Consider the following 15645-nt stretch of genomic DNA (forward strand, 5'->3'; position numbering starts at 1 on the left):
AATATACTGCAAAAGGTCCCATAATTGTATAATGGCAATATACCCCGCAGGTGGCCGGTTACACAGAATTTGCTGAGTCAGCATTATCCATGTGGCCAGTATGATATCTTACTTTCAGTCGGCATGTTCAATAGACCCTTGATGTTCAATAAATATTCGTGATTTTGACTATATGGAGCAACCTCCAAAAATCCATTATGTGTAGCGACTAGCAAGTTTACTGAGGCACAAACTGGAATCGTGGCATCGTGAGACTAGTATACAGAGTGGATCATTCCATTGATTTGTGGCCTTGGCCAACATCTGGCATAACATCATAACCTTTTCATCAGTCACCTTTAGCAAATATTCAGAATGAGGAACTGGGGAAAAATGCTATTAGGCAACTGGCCATTTTCTGACCTCAGTCCCATCAAGGTTGCTGGAGAAATGCTCTTCACCAGTCTTTTTTCCCATCTGACAGCTACTTAGATATAAAGGTACTCTATGTCCCATTCATCAGTCCTGTGGAGAAGATGCCAATGTTTGAGAGAGTTTTCGTCCCTGCTCTTCAGACCCTCATTTGGGCTTCTTTTATGTGACAAATAGAAGGATTAGGGGTCACATCAGCAAATAATTCTGGCAAGCTTTACAGAGACGAAATAAACAATGAGTATGCCTTAAAATAATTCAATAATCTTTATTTTACCAAATAAGGGCATCAGAAGCTTCTGAAGAAAACCTTATACCATCTTTTTTCTATTTAATATAAATCCAGTTTTAAGAATGTGAAATATATAATCAATACATATTTTCTAAGACTCTATAATGTGCTAGGAGTTGTAGAGAATCAGCATGTAATGTGGTTCTAACTCTCAAGGGACTTGGAACAAAGACCTCTGACAATGTTGCCTGCTTAGGCTAAGCCAGCTAAAAGCAGTGGTGGTCCTAAAACATGTTATATGCTCTTCAAACCTGAGAGCCTCTATGGCATGGACTTAGAGAACAGATGGTCTGTAAATGGTTTCTTTCTAGAGAACTCATTTCACAACAATGGAAAGCAGACACTCTAAGCTTCAGAAAAATGAAAAAAGGTTTATTTTTCTTAAAATGTCAGCAGATCTTAATGATTAAGCAGCTGCATAATGGCAAAACACCATGTGTTTTGAAGCCAAATCTGGCCTGGGGCAGCTCTGCCAGACGAAGGGTCTCAAGAAAGTATTCTGAGAGAATACGAGGAGGAAAAGCCAAAAACTGATAGACAGTGAAAGAGAAAGTATAACAGAATAAAAGTTGATAAATACCAAAGTATAGAAACTCTGATCTCTTCTTCCTGTTTCTCAGTATTCTTGGCATCGCTGAGGAAGCTAAGGGCACCACCATGATTGACACACAGGGAAAAAACAAAAACACTTCAATTACTGCTTAGGAGGGAGAACTAATTCTACCCAAAGGATGGAAGCACCATCTGAAGCATGTCAAACTGTTGGCCTGCAACCAAATTCTGCCATGGAGTGGAGTCTCCCCTTCCACCTGGGTAATAAGAAGCTGCAGATGGAAAAAGCCTGCTGGACTACTGCATGTACCATATGCCTCTTCTGCAAGAAATCACCTTTAAAAAGAAAAGTTTCAAAGTTTATCCAATTTGGATGGAGAATGGCATTACAAGATATGTAGTGGCTTTAAAGCATGTCCATACTTCTTTGACACTCCTCCCATCAACAGGGGAAGTCTAATTCTTTTCCCCTTGAGCATGAGCTATTCAACTGGCTTGCTGCCAACGAACAGAATGAGGAGGAAGTGATACTGTATGACTTCCAAGGCTAGGTCATAAAAAACTATGCAGGTCTTGAGATGCTTACTCTTGGAAGTCAGCCACCATGCTATAAGGAAGCCCAAGCCACATAGAGAAGACACATAGGTGTTCTGGCTGACAGCCCCAGCTGAGATCTAGCCAAGAGCCAGCATCCAGACATATGAGTGAGAAAGCCACTCAGCTGCCTCCAGCCCCAGCCACTATCTGATGGCTAATGCATTACAGATCCTGAGTAAGAACTGGCTAGTTGAGCCCATCAACTTCCAGAACCATGAGAAGAAACAATAATCAACTATTGTCGTTTTACGCCACTAAGTATGGATGACTGTTACACAGCAATAGCTGGAACAAATGCTTCTGGCTAATTTGCCCTTTATAGTGATCATTCCAATGGTCTTATCTTCCACAGAGAAATAGTTCTGCTTATGCTGGAGCTAAGGGCTGGCTCCCTTCAACCAGATTACTCTCTACAACATAGGACAAAAATGAATATAAGTGCCATGGACTCTTTAGGCCTCAGAGCTGCTGGGTTCACCTCTTAGAGGCTAAAAGGAGAGCCATGGTCTTAGTAAAGTCCCCAGAACAGCTAAAGTTCAGTGGCCACTGAGAATCCTATGCTAGGCACTGAAAGAACATAATAAGCATATATGTTATCAGAACAGTCCCCAACTTGCTGCTGTAGAGGCCCTTTGACTAGAAAAGGCCCCTCTCCTGCCATACCAGCTAAAGGTTTCAACATCTAACTCCTTATTTGTATTTACTCTTCATCTGTAATTGCCTGGCCAACATGGTGAAACCCTGTCTCTACAAAAAACACAAAAATCAATTAGGCATGGTAGTCCATGCCTGTAGACCCACCTACTTGGGAGGCTGAGATGGGAGGATGGCTTGAGCCCGGGAGGTGGAGGTTGCAGTGAACAGAGATTGTGTCACTGCACTCTAGCCTGGGCAACAGAGCAAGACCCTGTCTCAAAAAGAAAAAAAAAAGAGAAAAATAAAATCTCACAATCCCCAAACTAAAGATGAAAGCAAAGCGAGCAAGACAAAAGGGACCTATAATGAAGGAGGAAACGGTGGGTGGAAAGTGGCTGTGCAAAGCACTGACAGGGCCTCCCAACTTGTTTCCGAAGCTACAAACAGGCCCTGTTGCTCATGAAGCCAACTCCAATATCCTGGAGAGGCATTTCCCACCAGACTCCCACAACCAAACATCTCTCAGCACACTTAGACAGGCACCCACCATTGAGCTGGTGATTTATTGCAACACTCTCCCTTCGCGCCTCTCTGGGGACTCTCAGAGTAGGCATTACATCTGCCCACTTGTCAGCTATTTTATTCATGTAGCAATTATATCATGCTTCAAAGAAAAAAAAAATCTTTTATTTTAGAAAGTATGTAATATGAGATGGCCACAGTAACAAATGTGTCTAGTCTAAAAAGTGATATTGTCAAATAGTTTAGACTCCGTATCCTGAGAGTTTGATAAACCTTTATAAAATTAGCCAGAGAGACATGGCAAACTCAGGGAATGGAAGTTGCAGTTCTGGTACTAGCTGTGTGAGCAGGGACTAGAACATGGTGATTAAGATCTTATGCCTGGATCTTCTCTCAAACTAATGGGGTCTGGGGTTTGTAGGCCTCTAATAAGGCAAAGAAGCAGCCAATTAGGAAAAGAAGTGAATGAACATCTGGGCTGTCATTCTCCCAAATGGTCTAACACACTTAGCCTTATTTAGTAAGTACTTCTCCATCACTCCAACAATAAGGATGTTGCTTATCTTGCAACAATTTCAACAGGCTTCTTCATACATTCACAGACATGTGGAATTCCTAAATTTGCCCCAATCACAAAATTGTCCCAATCATCTTTAGGTTGCAACTCCCTGAAGTGGAAACTCCAGTTACATATAACTCACAGTATAATTTTTTTTGTTGTTTTGAGACAGTCTCGCTCTGTCACCAGGCTGGAATGCAGTGGCGTGATCTTGACTCACTGCAACCTCCACCTCCTGGGTTCAAGTGATTCTCCTGCTTCAGCCTCCCGAGTAGCTGGGACTACAGGCATGCACCACCACGCCCAGCTAATTTTTGTATTTTTAGTAGAGACGGGGTTTCACTATGGCCAGGAAGGTCTCAATCTCTTCACCTCATGATCCGCTCACCTTGGCCTCCCAAAGTGCTGGGATTACAGGCGTGAGCCACCGTGCCCGGCTGATTCCTTTTTTTTTTTTAAACAAACAAACAAACATGCTGGTACTGCCTTCAAACTACCCTGATTGTTTCTCTTTCAGATAGCTGAGGCCCAATCTAGGCTACAATAATAAGAATTGTCAGCAAGTTAAATCAAATAAGTAAACTATGGGCAAATCCACATGGTAAATGGACTGTGGAACAAAGAAAATATATCTATGTATCTTCTTTCTCCCATCCTGCTTTTTGGAACAAGTCTCTTTACTCGGGTCACATTAAAGCAAGATGACCATATGTTTCAATTTATCCAGGACAGGACCCCTTTTACTTTCCAAAGACTTCTGATGTGGATGATACATTATAGATTACCTTACATAAAAGCAAATTCAAACCAGCCAAAGAGGTAAATAGAACTTTTTGATGCTGACTTATGGGCCCCTCATCCAACAGGCATTTTATATCTTTCCACTTTTACTCATGATTGCTTCTTGAATTAAATATGTGATTCTTCCCTCCTTACCACCAGTACTTATTTAATCCTACTTTTCTTCAGCTCAAGCACCCCCTCCTTCAGGAAGCCTTCCAAGTGTACTCTAACCTCCACAGGTCCCTCCTTTCTTTAAAGTTCTAGCACACGATTTGGTGCCTCTATGGTCTTAACACTATTTTCAAGTTGTTTTCATATGTGTAGGTCTTCCTGCAAAAGTTGTAAGTTATTCAAGGCAAAAGCCTGTGTCTAATCACTTCCTTTATGTGCCTTAAAGAATCTAACTCTAGGCCGGGCGTGGTGGCTCACACCTATAATCCCAGCACTTTGGGAGGCTGAGGCAGGCGGATCATGAGGTCAGGAGATTGAGACCATCCTGGCTAACATGGTAAAACCCTGTCTCTACTAAAAAATACAAAAAATTAGCCAGGCGTGGTGGCACGCACCTATAGTCCCAGCTACTCGGGAGGCTGAGGCAGGAGAATCACTTGAACCCAGGAGGCAGAGGTTGCAGTGAGCCAAGGTCGTGCCACTGCACTCCAGCCTGGGCGACAGAGCGAGACTCCATCTCAAAAAATAAAAAATAAAATAAAATAAAAAAGAATCTAACTCTACAACAAGGGCATACCAGATACTCAGTAAATACTTTCTGATCTCCAAACCTCCTAACCAGCTGACTAAAGAACATACCAGGAAGACTCCAGGTGTCTCCCCACTGCTCACTCCTCTTGCAACACCCTGTACTTTCCTCTTAAAACACATAACACATTTTGTAATTACCTATTGATTTGTGTGGCTATTTGTTTAAGGTCAGCCTCATCACTGTATCGTAAGGTCCAAGAGGACAGCGACCTGGTATGTACTGTTATTTATCCCTGTCTACCTATGATTTATCATAGTGCCTGGCAGTGTTCAATAAATATTTGCTAACTGGAGATGAGTGATGGGTGGACAGACAGACAATGGAAGAAAGAACAAATGATCTGAGAAAAATAAATGATAAAAAAAAGCAGGGTTAGATTTTAGGAACTTAAACATTTGAGAAATTAACCTACTTACATTTCTAAACAAATCATGTGGCTATGAGTCATAGGCCTATTAAAACCTTTTCCTTTTCTCAGAAAGAGCTAGAGAATAGTGCGGTGTGCAGCTCCATCTTATCTAGGGTCTAAGACCTAAGTGACCATTATATATGAATGGACCATTATTTCTCCTTAATATATAAATTGCTAAAGTACAAAAATCATTGTTTCAAGATGACAGAGGAACTTTAACTGCTCCAGTAAATAAGTGTGAAGGCATTTCAAGATTATGCTCACAAAAGCATTTCATGCATCACCTCAGCTCTGAGGCACACAGGCTCTGACAGTATAGTCTACCTTAATTGGCCCAAAGTCAGCAACATCATATGTCATGGTGCTGACAGACAGAAACTGCTGTGGCAAAATCGGCTGTAGCATCCTGCTGTTTTTGCAGTTAGACCAATATATACTAGAAAATGCTGAGGAAGATAAATGTAAAGAAAATCAGCATAATTCTGGAACCCTAGACAGCCTGATAATTAATTAAAAGGCTTAACATTTCTATAATGTTTTAGAATGTAAATGGACTTTCATATATTCAATCTCATTTAATTCTTATAACAATCCCAGAAAATACATAAAATAGTTACTGTTTTACTGATATGGAAATTTGGGAATCAGAATGGTACGAACAGCAAGTGGCCAGGATTAAATTCACAGGTCTTCAAACCCCATGCTGTCTTCACTATACTTTACACATGAACTGTACCTCTTCGGCTCTTGACCCAAACGATTCTTTCTTTCTCAACAGGTGGTTGTGAAAATCATGCCCTGAACACAATTTATGGGAAATGAAAATTCTCTGAAGGCATTCCCCTGTTACCAGGAAGGTTGTTTGAGATCTTCTGTCCCTTCAGACCTGGGGATCTTTCCAGGCCCAGGTCTCATGTTGTCACAGTTTTCTCAAATAAAAAATGAAGGCACAATAGAGCCCTACCCCAAATACTACAACAAACAACAAGCCAGGTACCAAAGAACACGTGTGATGCTCAGAACTTCCTACCATCACTGTTGCTTCTATCTCTCCAGCTGTCTCCTATTACTACTGCAGTTCTGTCAATGTTTTGAACACCCATCCATGATCCTACCACCTTTCACTGTTTCCCACTCTCCCAATACTTTCCCCCAACTTCCCTCCTTACCAACTTAAGGTCATGGTCGCTCATTAGATCACTTCCCTGCAGAAACCTTCGGCTCCCTTGTTCCTTCAGGCTGTGTTGAACTTTCTTAACTAAAGCCCAAGCCCCTACACAAAGATGTGTGGAGAAGGTTCATAGCAGCATTATTCCGAATAGTCAAAAAGTATAAACAATTGAAATGTCCATCAGTTAGTGAAGGATTAAACAATGGAACAGTATTCAGCAATAAAAACAGACAACTACTGATAAATGCTATAACATGAATGAACCTCAAAAACAGGCTGAGTGAAAGAAGCCAGACACTAAACTCCACATATGATTCCACTTATATGAAATGTCCAGAAAAGGCAATCTATAGAAGCAGAGAACAGATCAGCGGGATGCCCGGAGACGGCAGTGGGAATGAGGTATCTCACTGGGGTGATAAAAATGTTTTAAAATTGAACTGTGGCAATGGTTATACAACTTGGTAACTTTAGTAATAATCATTTAATTGTATACTTTAAATGGATGAACTGGATGGTATGTAAATTATACTACAATAAAGTTAAAAAAAAAAAAAAAAAACACCCCAGTTAAATTTACCTGTTTTGTGCCTCACAGTGAAGCTGTAACTATACAAAAGTGAAGAAGAGAAAAAGCAACTACATGGCCCCGTTTAACGCGCCAACGGGTTCTGGATCCTGTCTTCCAATCACACTATATTCCTCTAGCTTCTGTGTCTCTCGCTCTCCTCAATTATTTCACACCTTCTTTCTCCTCAAATCTCTTATCACCTCATCCCTTAAGCTCCTTTCTCAGCTGATAATCCCACTTCCTACTTCACTGAGAAAGGCAAGGCCATCAGAAGAAAATGTCCAGATTCCTACCATCACACTCCCCAAAATGCAATACTTCAGTATAAATTTAGCAACATTCATGGATAGGATGACTCAGTATTGTCAAGATGTCAGTTCTTCCCAATTTGATCTATAGATTAAATAAAATCTCAATCAAAATCCCAGCAAGTTATTTTGTGGATGTTGACAAACTGATTCTAAAGTTTATATGGAGAGGCAAAAGACCCAGAATCCACAAAATAATATTGAAGAAGAACAAAGTTGGCCAGGCGCAGTGGCTTATGCCTGTAATCTTTGGGAGGCCGAGGTGGGAGGATCACTTGAGGTCAGGAGTTCGAGACCAGCCTGGCCAACATTGTGAAACTCCATCTCCACTAAAAAAACAATAGCCAGGCATGGTGGTACGTGCCTGTAATCCTGGCTACTTGGGTGGCTGAGGCAGGAGAATCGCTTGAACCCGGGAGGCAGAGGTTGCAACAAGCCAAGATCACGGCACTGCACTCCAACCTGGGTGACAGAGTAAGACTCCATCTCGGGGAAAAAAAAAAAAAAGAACAAAGTTGGGGGATTGACACTATCCAACTGCAAGACTTACTATAAAGCTACAATAATCAAGACAGTGTGGTACTGGAGAAAGAAAAGACAAATAGGTCAGTGGAACAGAATAGAGAGCCCAGAAATAGATCCACATAAATACAGTTAACTATAAATCTCTGATGAAGGCACAAAGGCAACACAATAAAAAACAGATAGTCTTTTCAACAAACGGTGCTGGAACAACCATGCATCCTCATGCAAAAAACAATTAATTCAGACACAGATCTTACACACTCCACAAAAATTAACTCAAAACAGGCCATTGACCTAAATGTAAAAAGTAAAAGTATAGGCTGGGCATGGTGTCTCACGCCTGTAATCTCAGCACTTTGGGAGAGCAAGGCAGGTGGATCACTTGCAGTCAGGAGTTCCAGACCAGCCTGGCCAACATGGCGAAACCCCGTCTCTACTAAAAATACAAAAATGAGCTAGGCATGGTGGTGGGCGCCTGTAATCCCAGCTACTTGGGAGGCTGAGGCAGCAGAATCGCTTGAACCCAGGAGGTGGAGGTTGCAGTGAGTTCAGAGTGTGCCACTGCACTCCAGCCTGGATGACAGAGCAAGACTCTGTCTCAAAACAAACAAACAAACAAAACAACAACAACAACAAAAGTGAAAGTATAAAACTCCTAGAAGATAATATAGGAGAAAATCTAAATGAACTTGGGTTTGGCAATGACTTTTTAGATACAACACCAAAGGCATGATTTATGAAAAAAGAATTGAGAAGATGGACTTCATTAAAATAAAATCTGCTTTGTGAAAGACACTGTCAACAGTGAGAAGACAAGCCACAGACTGGGAGAAAATACTTGCAAAAGACATATCAAATAAAGGACTGTTATCCAAAATATACAGGGAACTCTTAAAACTCAACAATAAGACTGGGTGTGGTGGCTCATGCCTGTAATCCGAGCGCTTTCAGGGGCTGAGGCGAGAGAACTACTTGAGCCCAGGAGTTAGAGGTTACAGTTAGCTATGACTACACCACTGTACTCCGGCTTGGGTGACAGAGCAAGACCCTGTCTCAAAAACAAACAAAAAACCCAACACTAAGAAAACGAACAATCCGATTAAAAAATGCCCAAAGACTTAATAAACACCTCACTGAAGAAGATACTCAGATGGCAAATAAGCATATGAAAAGATGCTCTGCATCATATTAGAGAAATGTAAATTAAAACAACAATGAAATACCACTACACACCCATTAGAATGGCCAAAATTCAAAACACTGATAATCCCAAATGGCTGCAAGGATGTGGAGCAACAGGAACTCATTCATTCATTGCTGGTAGGAATGCAAAATGATACAGCCACTTTGGAAGACAATCTGGCAGCTTCTTGCAAAACTAAACAGACTCTTACCATACAATCCAGCAATCATACGCCTTGGTATTACCCAAAGGAGGTGAAAACTTATGTCCACACAAAAACCTGCACGGGGATGTTTATAGCAGCCTTATTAATAATTGCTATTATGGGCTGTTTGTGTCCCCTCGAAATTCATATGTTGAAGTCTAATCACTCACCTATGTGATGGTATTTGGAGGTGGGCCTTTGGGAGGGAATTAGGTCATAAGAGTGGAGCACTCAAGAATGGGATTAATATCCTTATAAGAAGAGGCTAGAGAGCTAGCTTGTCTTCTTGCAGCCATATGAGGATACAAGTCAGCTGTCTGCAGCCAGAAAGATGGCCTTTACCAGAACTTGACTATACTGGCACCATCATCTTGGTCTTCCAGCCTTCAAAACTGTGAGAAGTAAATGTTTGTTGTTTAAGCCACCCAGTTTATGGTCACTTGTTATAGCAGTCTGAACTAGGACCACTGTCAAAACTTGGAAGCAACCAAAGATGTCCTTCAGTAGGTGAATAAACTGTGGTACATCCAGATAATGGAATATTATTCAGAGTTCAAAAGAAATAAGCTATTAAGCCATGAGAAGACTCAGAAGAAACTTAAATGCAGCTTGCTAAGTGAAAGAACTCAATATGAAAAGCCTATATGCTGTATGATTCAAGCTATATGACATTCTGGAAATGGCAAAACTATGAAGACAGTAAAAAGACTAGTGGTTGTCCGGGAATGCAGTGGGGGAGAACAGAACATGGAGGTAGAGCACAGAGTTTTGGAGCAGTGAAACTATTTCATATGAAACGGTAATGGGAGACACACGACATTATGCCATAGAACTGTATAACACCAAGAGTGAACCCTAATGTAAACTGTGGGCTTTGGATGATAATGATGTGTCAATGTAGGTTCATCCATTGCTTGTTGTTGTTGCTGCTGCTGTTTTGAGACAAGGTCTCGCTCTGTCGCCCAGGTTGGAGTTGGAGTGCAGTGGTGCGATCTTGGCTCACTGTGACCTCCGCCTCCCAAGTTCAAGCAATTCTCATGTCTCAGCCTCCTGTGTAGCTGGGACTATACGTGCGCACCACCATACCCAGCTAATCTTTTTTCGTATTTTTACTAGAGACAGGGTTTCGCTATGTTGGCTAGGCTGGTCTCGAACTCCTGGCCTCAAGTGATCCACCTGCCTCGGCCTCCCAAAGTGCTGGGATTACAGGTGTGAGCCACCGCGTCTGGCCACACTAAAAATTTTTTTTAAAAAGATACAAAATCTCTAGTTATCACTTTTCCTGACACCCACCACCAGATATAGCCCTATCTCCCTGCCTCCCTGTATAGCAAAACTCTTTCAAAAGACTTGTCCATATTTGCTATACCAGTTCTTCTACTATTCTCACTTCAACCTTTCTAATCAATTTCCAGTCCCTATACCCCCACCCACTTCACCCAAATTGCCTTTACCAGTTGCCAAATCTAACGGACAGTTGTTATTCTTCATTTACTTGATTTATCAACAGCTTCTGACACAGGTGACCACTCCTTCCTCCTGAAAACATTTTCTTCCCTTAGCTTCCAGGGTACTCTCCTCTCCTGGGTTTCCTACTACTTTACTGATGATCGCCCTCAGTCACCTTTGCTGGTTCCTCCTCTTCTCCCTAATCTCTACACACTGGAGTTTCCCTGGCCTCATCTCGTCCCTAACTTCATTCTCTCCTTTGGTGATCTTATCCAGTCTCATGTTTTTAAAAAATATCATCTAAATTCCAATAGTTCTAAATGAGTCTAAGTCTCTAGCTCAGACTTCCCCCTTGAACTCTAGACTGTACACCTGGCTGCCTGTTCAATAATTCTATTTGCCTGGCAACTGACCAGTTAAGTTTGACTGATATCGAACTTAACCAAAGCTTATCTCTCACTGTACCCCTAAAACTGTAAAATCTGTTCTACTTGCAGTCTCTCCCATCTCAGTTAATAGCAATTTCATTTTTCCAGTTGCTTGGATCAAAATCCCTAGGATCATCTTTGACTCCTTTCTTTCACACCTCAAATTCAGTGCATTTCTCTATATCCTCAGCATAACCACCTCTCACTATCTCCATTGCCTTCTCCCTGATCTGAAGAACCCTCATCTCTTGCCTGGCCTATTGCAATAGTGGCCTAACTGGTATCACTGCTTCTATTCTTACTTACTACCATTTATTCTCAGCACAGAACTGAAAATGATCCTTTTAAAATAAAAGTTATATCAAGTCTCTGCTCAAAACCCTATAGTGGCTCCCCATTTAACTGAGAGTAAAGGCCTTTCAACAGCCTACAAAGCTCTTTATAACCTGCACTCTCACCCCTACTGCACTCTGACCACACCACCTGCTATTTTTCACTCTTGCTCAGCTCCAGCCTCACTGGCCTCCTGTTTCTCCCTTATGCCACAGCCTTTCACTAGCTGTTCCCTCAGATGTCCACATGGTTAATGCCCTTACATCTTTCAAGTCTTTGTTTGAATACCATCTTTTCATTGAGGCCGACTCTGACCACCCTAGCTCAAAGTGTAACCCCCAGCTCTAGTGGAACTCTCAATGCTCCTTTTAAACCAATACATTTTTTCCTTGCATTTATCTTCCTCTATATACTATACAACTTATTTTCTTGTATATTATATGTCTTCCCTACCCACCTCCAAACAATAAGCTTCACTAGGAGAAAGATCTTTGTTTTATTCACTATATGTCCAAATCACCTAGAACATTGCAGGCTCTCAAAAAATATTTGTTAAGGGCCAGGCGTGGTGGCTCACACCTGTAATCCTAGCACTTTGGGGCCGAGGTCGTGCTACTGCGCTCCAGACTGGGAGAAAGAGGGAGACCCCGTCTCAAAAAAAAAATTTTTGCTAAGGCTGGGCGCCATGGGTCATCCCAGCACTTTGGGAGGCTGAGGTGGGCAGATAGCTTGAGCTTATGAGTTTAAAACCAGCTTGGGCAATATGGCAAAACCCCGTCTCTACAAAAGATACAAAAATTAGCTGGGCGTGGTGGCAGGTGCTTTGGGAAGCTGAGGTGGGAGGATTGCTTGAGCTCAGGAGGTAGAGGTTACAGTGAGCTGAGATTGTGCCACTGCACTCCAGCTTCGCGACAGAGTGAGACTATCTCAAAAAAAATTTTTGTTGTTGTTGTTAAGAAGAAGCACTATTTCCCATTATGTAGAAATGGCACTCCTAGAAATTACGTATCAGATACTTGAGGGAATGGCTTCAGGCTACAAAAAGACTTACAGATGACAGTGTGGCTCAAGAGCCTATATTTGAGAATCACTCAAGAACTCAGGTGCCTCTTGACTGCCCTCCTCTCCCCAACCGTCCCATCCTTGCCAGTTATAATTACCTATAAAGTCACTGGAGAGACTCAGTCTAAAAGCACAATGACCTGCCTGGGCTCCTGCAGCTCACCAAACTCAGTTTTGGCCTCACTTCTATGACCAAGCTAGTGACCTGGTATCCAGGTCAGCATCTCAGCCTTCCTGCTAGTCCAGCTTTAATTGAACTCACTCAGAACAACTGGATTCTTGCTTACTCGTGAAGAGCCAGGCTTATACCTCAGTTTCAGTAATGAGGGACCCTTGCCTTTCCATATTTCATTTCCTGTCTTGGTATCCTGATCAATATTCTGTTTCCTCAGGCTTACACCTAGTACCTGTGCTTACTTCGTCTTTCTGGAGTCCTGTCCTGGGCCTGGGCCTGGTCCCAGTTTCTGAGCCCCAGACCTGACTCTCAGGACCAGGTTCTCTGTCTTTTGCTTCCTTCCAGACCTTCTGGCTCCTGGGCTCTGCTCACCAGGCCTCCCTGGATCTCCTTAACTCCAACCGTCTGTTTACCTGGACTTCTGCCCTCAGACACCTTGACCCCTCCAACTCCTCTTCCCCATTGCTCCCTTATCTGAATGCCTGATCCCCTCTTATTAATTCTGAGACCTTTCAGAAGAGCGAGCCAAACCCTGGTCCATTTGGTCTCTCTATTTAAGACTGAATAAGGCCTATCTCAGCCCTGGCTGAGCCTTGAGCCTGAAAACAATGAACATGAACTTCTAGTTCCTCAAAGGGCACAGTCAATCTTCCTAACAGTGTCAAAATGCTCTCAGTTAAGATAGCTGAAGTTGGTTGCCAAAAATAATTAGTGTCAAACACTTGTGCTTTCTTCAGCAGACCTATCTGCTTTACTTGGATCCTTTCACTTGGGCGAAACCAGAATATACTTTGCATTCTGGTGCCTCAAAAAAGAAATCTTTTAGATTTCTCAGGAAACTAGGCCCAAATAAAAAGAAAATGATGGGCCGGGCATGGTGACTCATGTCTGTAATCCCAGAACTTTGGGAGACCAAGATGGGTGGATCACCTGAGGTCAGGAGTTGGAGACCAGCCTGGCCAACATGGCAAAACCCTGTCTCTACCAAAAATACAAAAATTAGCCGGGCATGGTGGTGTGCGCCTGTAATCCCAGCTACTTGGGAGGCTGAGGCAGAAGAATCACTTGAACCCAGGAGTCAGAGGTTGTGGGGAGTTGAGATCACGCTAGCCTGGGAAACAGAGTGAGACTCCATCACACACACACACACACACACACACACACGAGGGCTACTAGAGTCAACCCAGGACTGGAAGTTATATAATCCCAGAATCCAATTTTTACCCGTACTAGTCCTGGGATATCCCATAGGATTAAAGCCACATACCTAGAAGTATCAAGGAATGGTCTATAGGCCAAGCTGATCCATTCTTCTCTATTGGATGAATATTTTGGCTCCCGGGGTGTTTCTCTCATGGTGTCCAAATCCACTAAATAATGGCATTTACTGATATCAATCTGAAATGGAGAAAGGCCAACTCTTCATTAGTAATTTTGAAGGTCCCTTCAGGGTAGAGAACAGCAATTGCAATCCTAAAAATTCACAGAGCTTTGGAGGAACAAACATCCAAGTCTTCAAATAATGTTGCCTGTGCTCCCTCCACTCAGATAAGAGTATTCAGGCTCTTCCGGGGCGAGGTGCACTCATCCAGCCATAGGTAAGCTTTGGTCCGATTCTAGGTTGAGTTCTTAAGTCCCTCTAGTCCCATAAACACTTCCAAAGCCACCATGAGCCCATAATCTCCCTCTGGAAAACCTATCTTCTTCTGCTCACTACTGCTCTCTTCCAGTCCATCACCTCTTATTCCACAGACTCAAAGGGCATGACTAAACACAGATGCTAGTAAGTGAGAAGGCTTGCCTCTCCTGACAGCCATGGGAGGTTACACTACACCTCACAGGGATACAGAAATATCATGCATATCATCTGCTTCAAATATTCAACAGAATTGACAGAGACATTGGAACGGCTCCTGCAGCAAAAGTTTAGTAAAAGTGAGATATCAGAACTCTGCTTTTGTTAATACTATGTATTATATTAATATTGTGTATTAACAAAAACAGAGTCAGCCAGTTGCTGATAAGATGGATACATCAGAATATTGTAGATGCTCAAAGGAAAATATTAAAATATTTCATTTAAAATGATGCTGAGACAGGTGCGGTGACTCTCGCCTGTAGTCCCAGCACTTTGGGAGGCCGAGGTGTGCAGATCGTTTGAACCCAGGAGTTCAAGACTAGCCTGAGCAACATGGCGAAACCCCATCTCTATAAAAAATACAAAAATTAGCTAGGTGTGGTGGCACACATCTGTAGTTCCAGCTACTCAGGAGGCTGAGGTGGGAGGATCACTTGAACCTCAGAGGTCAAGGCTGCAGTGAACCAAGATCATGCCACTGCATTCCAGCCTGGGCAAAAGAGAGACCTGCTTCAAAAAAATATTTTAAAAACAATTAAAACCAAAAAAGAGTTCTCTTAGGTTGTTAGATGTCAGCTAAGATAAAGACTATTTGAAACATGTACAGATATGCAGCAAATATCACACTTGACATTGTAGGACTAAAAGCTTTTTCCTTTGGGATCCAGAATAAGTCAAGGCTGCTTGCTATCACTACTCTGTTCAACACTGTATTAGAGGATCTAGTCAGTAGGGTAAGACTAGAAAAAGAAACACAGGGCAGAAGAAACAGAAAGGAAGAAACAAAACTCATTCATCACAATGATATAATTGGTCCAAAAGACTCTACAAATACATTTTGGAATTATTA

At 42.2% G+C, this 15645-nt stretch overlaps 1 protein-coding gene across 7 annotated transcripts in view; it reads right to left on the reverse strand.

Moving 5' to 3' along the window:
• Window positions 1-15645, reverse strand: part of ALG9 (ALG9 alpha-1,2-mannosyltransferase) — a 97721-nt gene that overhangs the window by 20049 nt on the left and 62027 nt on the right. For 6 of the 7 annotated variants that reach the window (XR_009215570.1, XR_009215569.1, XR_009215568.1 and 3 more), the window contains one exon: window positions 14205-14335. Coding sequence is in view for 4 of the 7 variants with exons in the window: in XM_032167354.2 (XP_032023245.1) it covers window positions 14205-14335 (131 nt within the window). In the remaining 3 variants the exon portion in view is untranslated. Of the gene's footprint in view, window positions 1-14204; window positions 14336-15216; window positions 15303-15645 lie in introns of those variants that run through there. The other variant, XM_058446518.1, reaches the window with a different exon arrangement.

Source organism: Hylobates moloch, unplaced genomic scaffold, assembly GCF_009828535.3.
Source record: "Hylobates moloch isolate HMO894 unplaced genomic scaffold, HMol_V3 SCAFFOLD_11, whole genome shotgun sequence".
NCBI lineage: Eukaryota > Metazoa > Chordata > Mammalia > Primates > Hylobatidae > Hylobates > Hylobates moloch.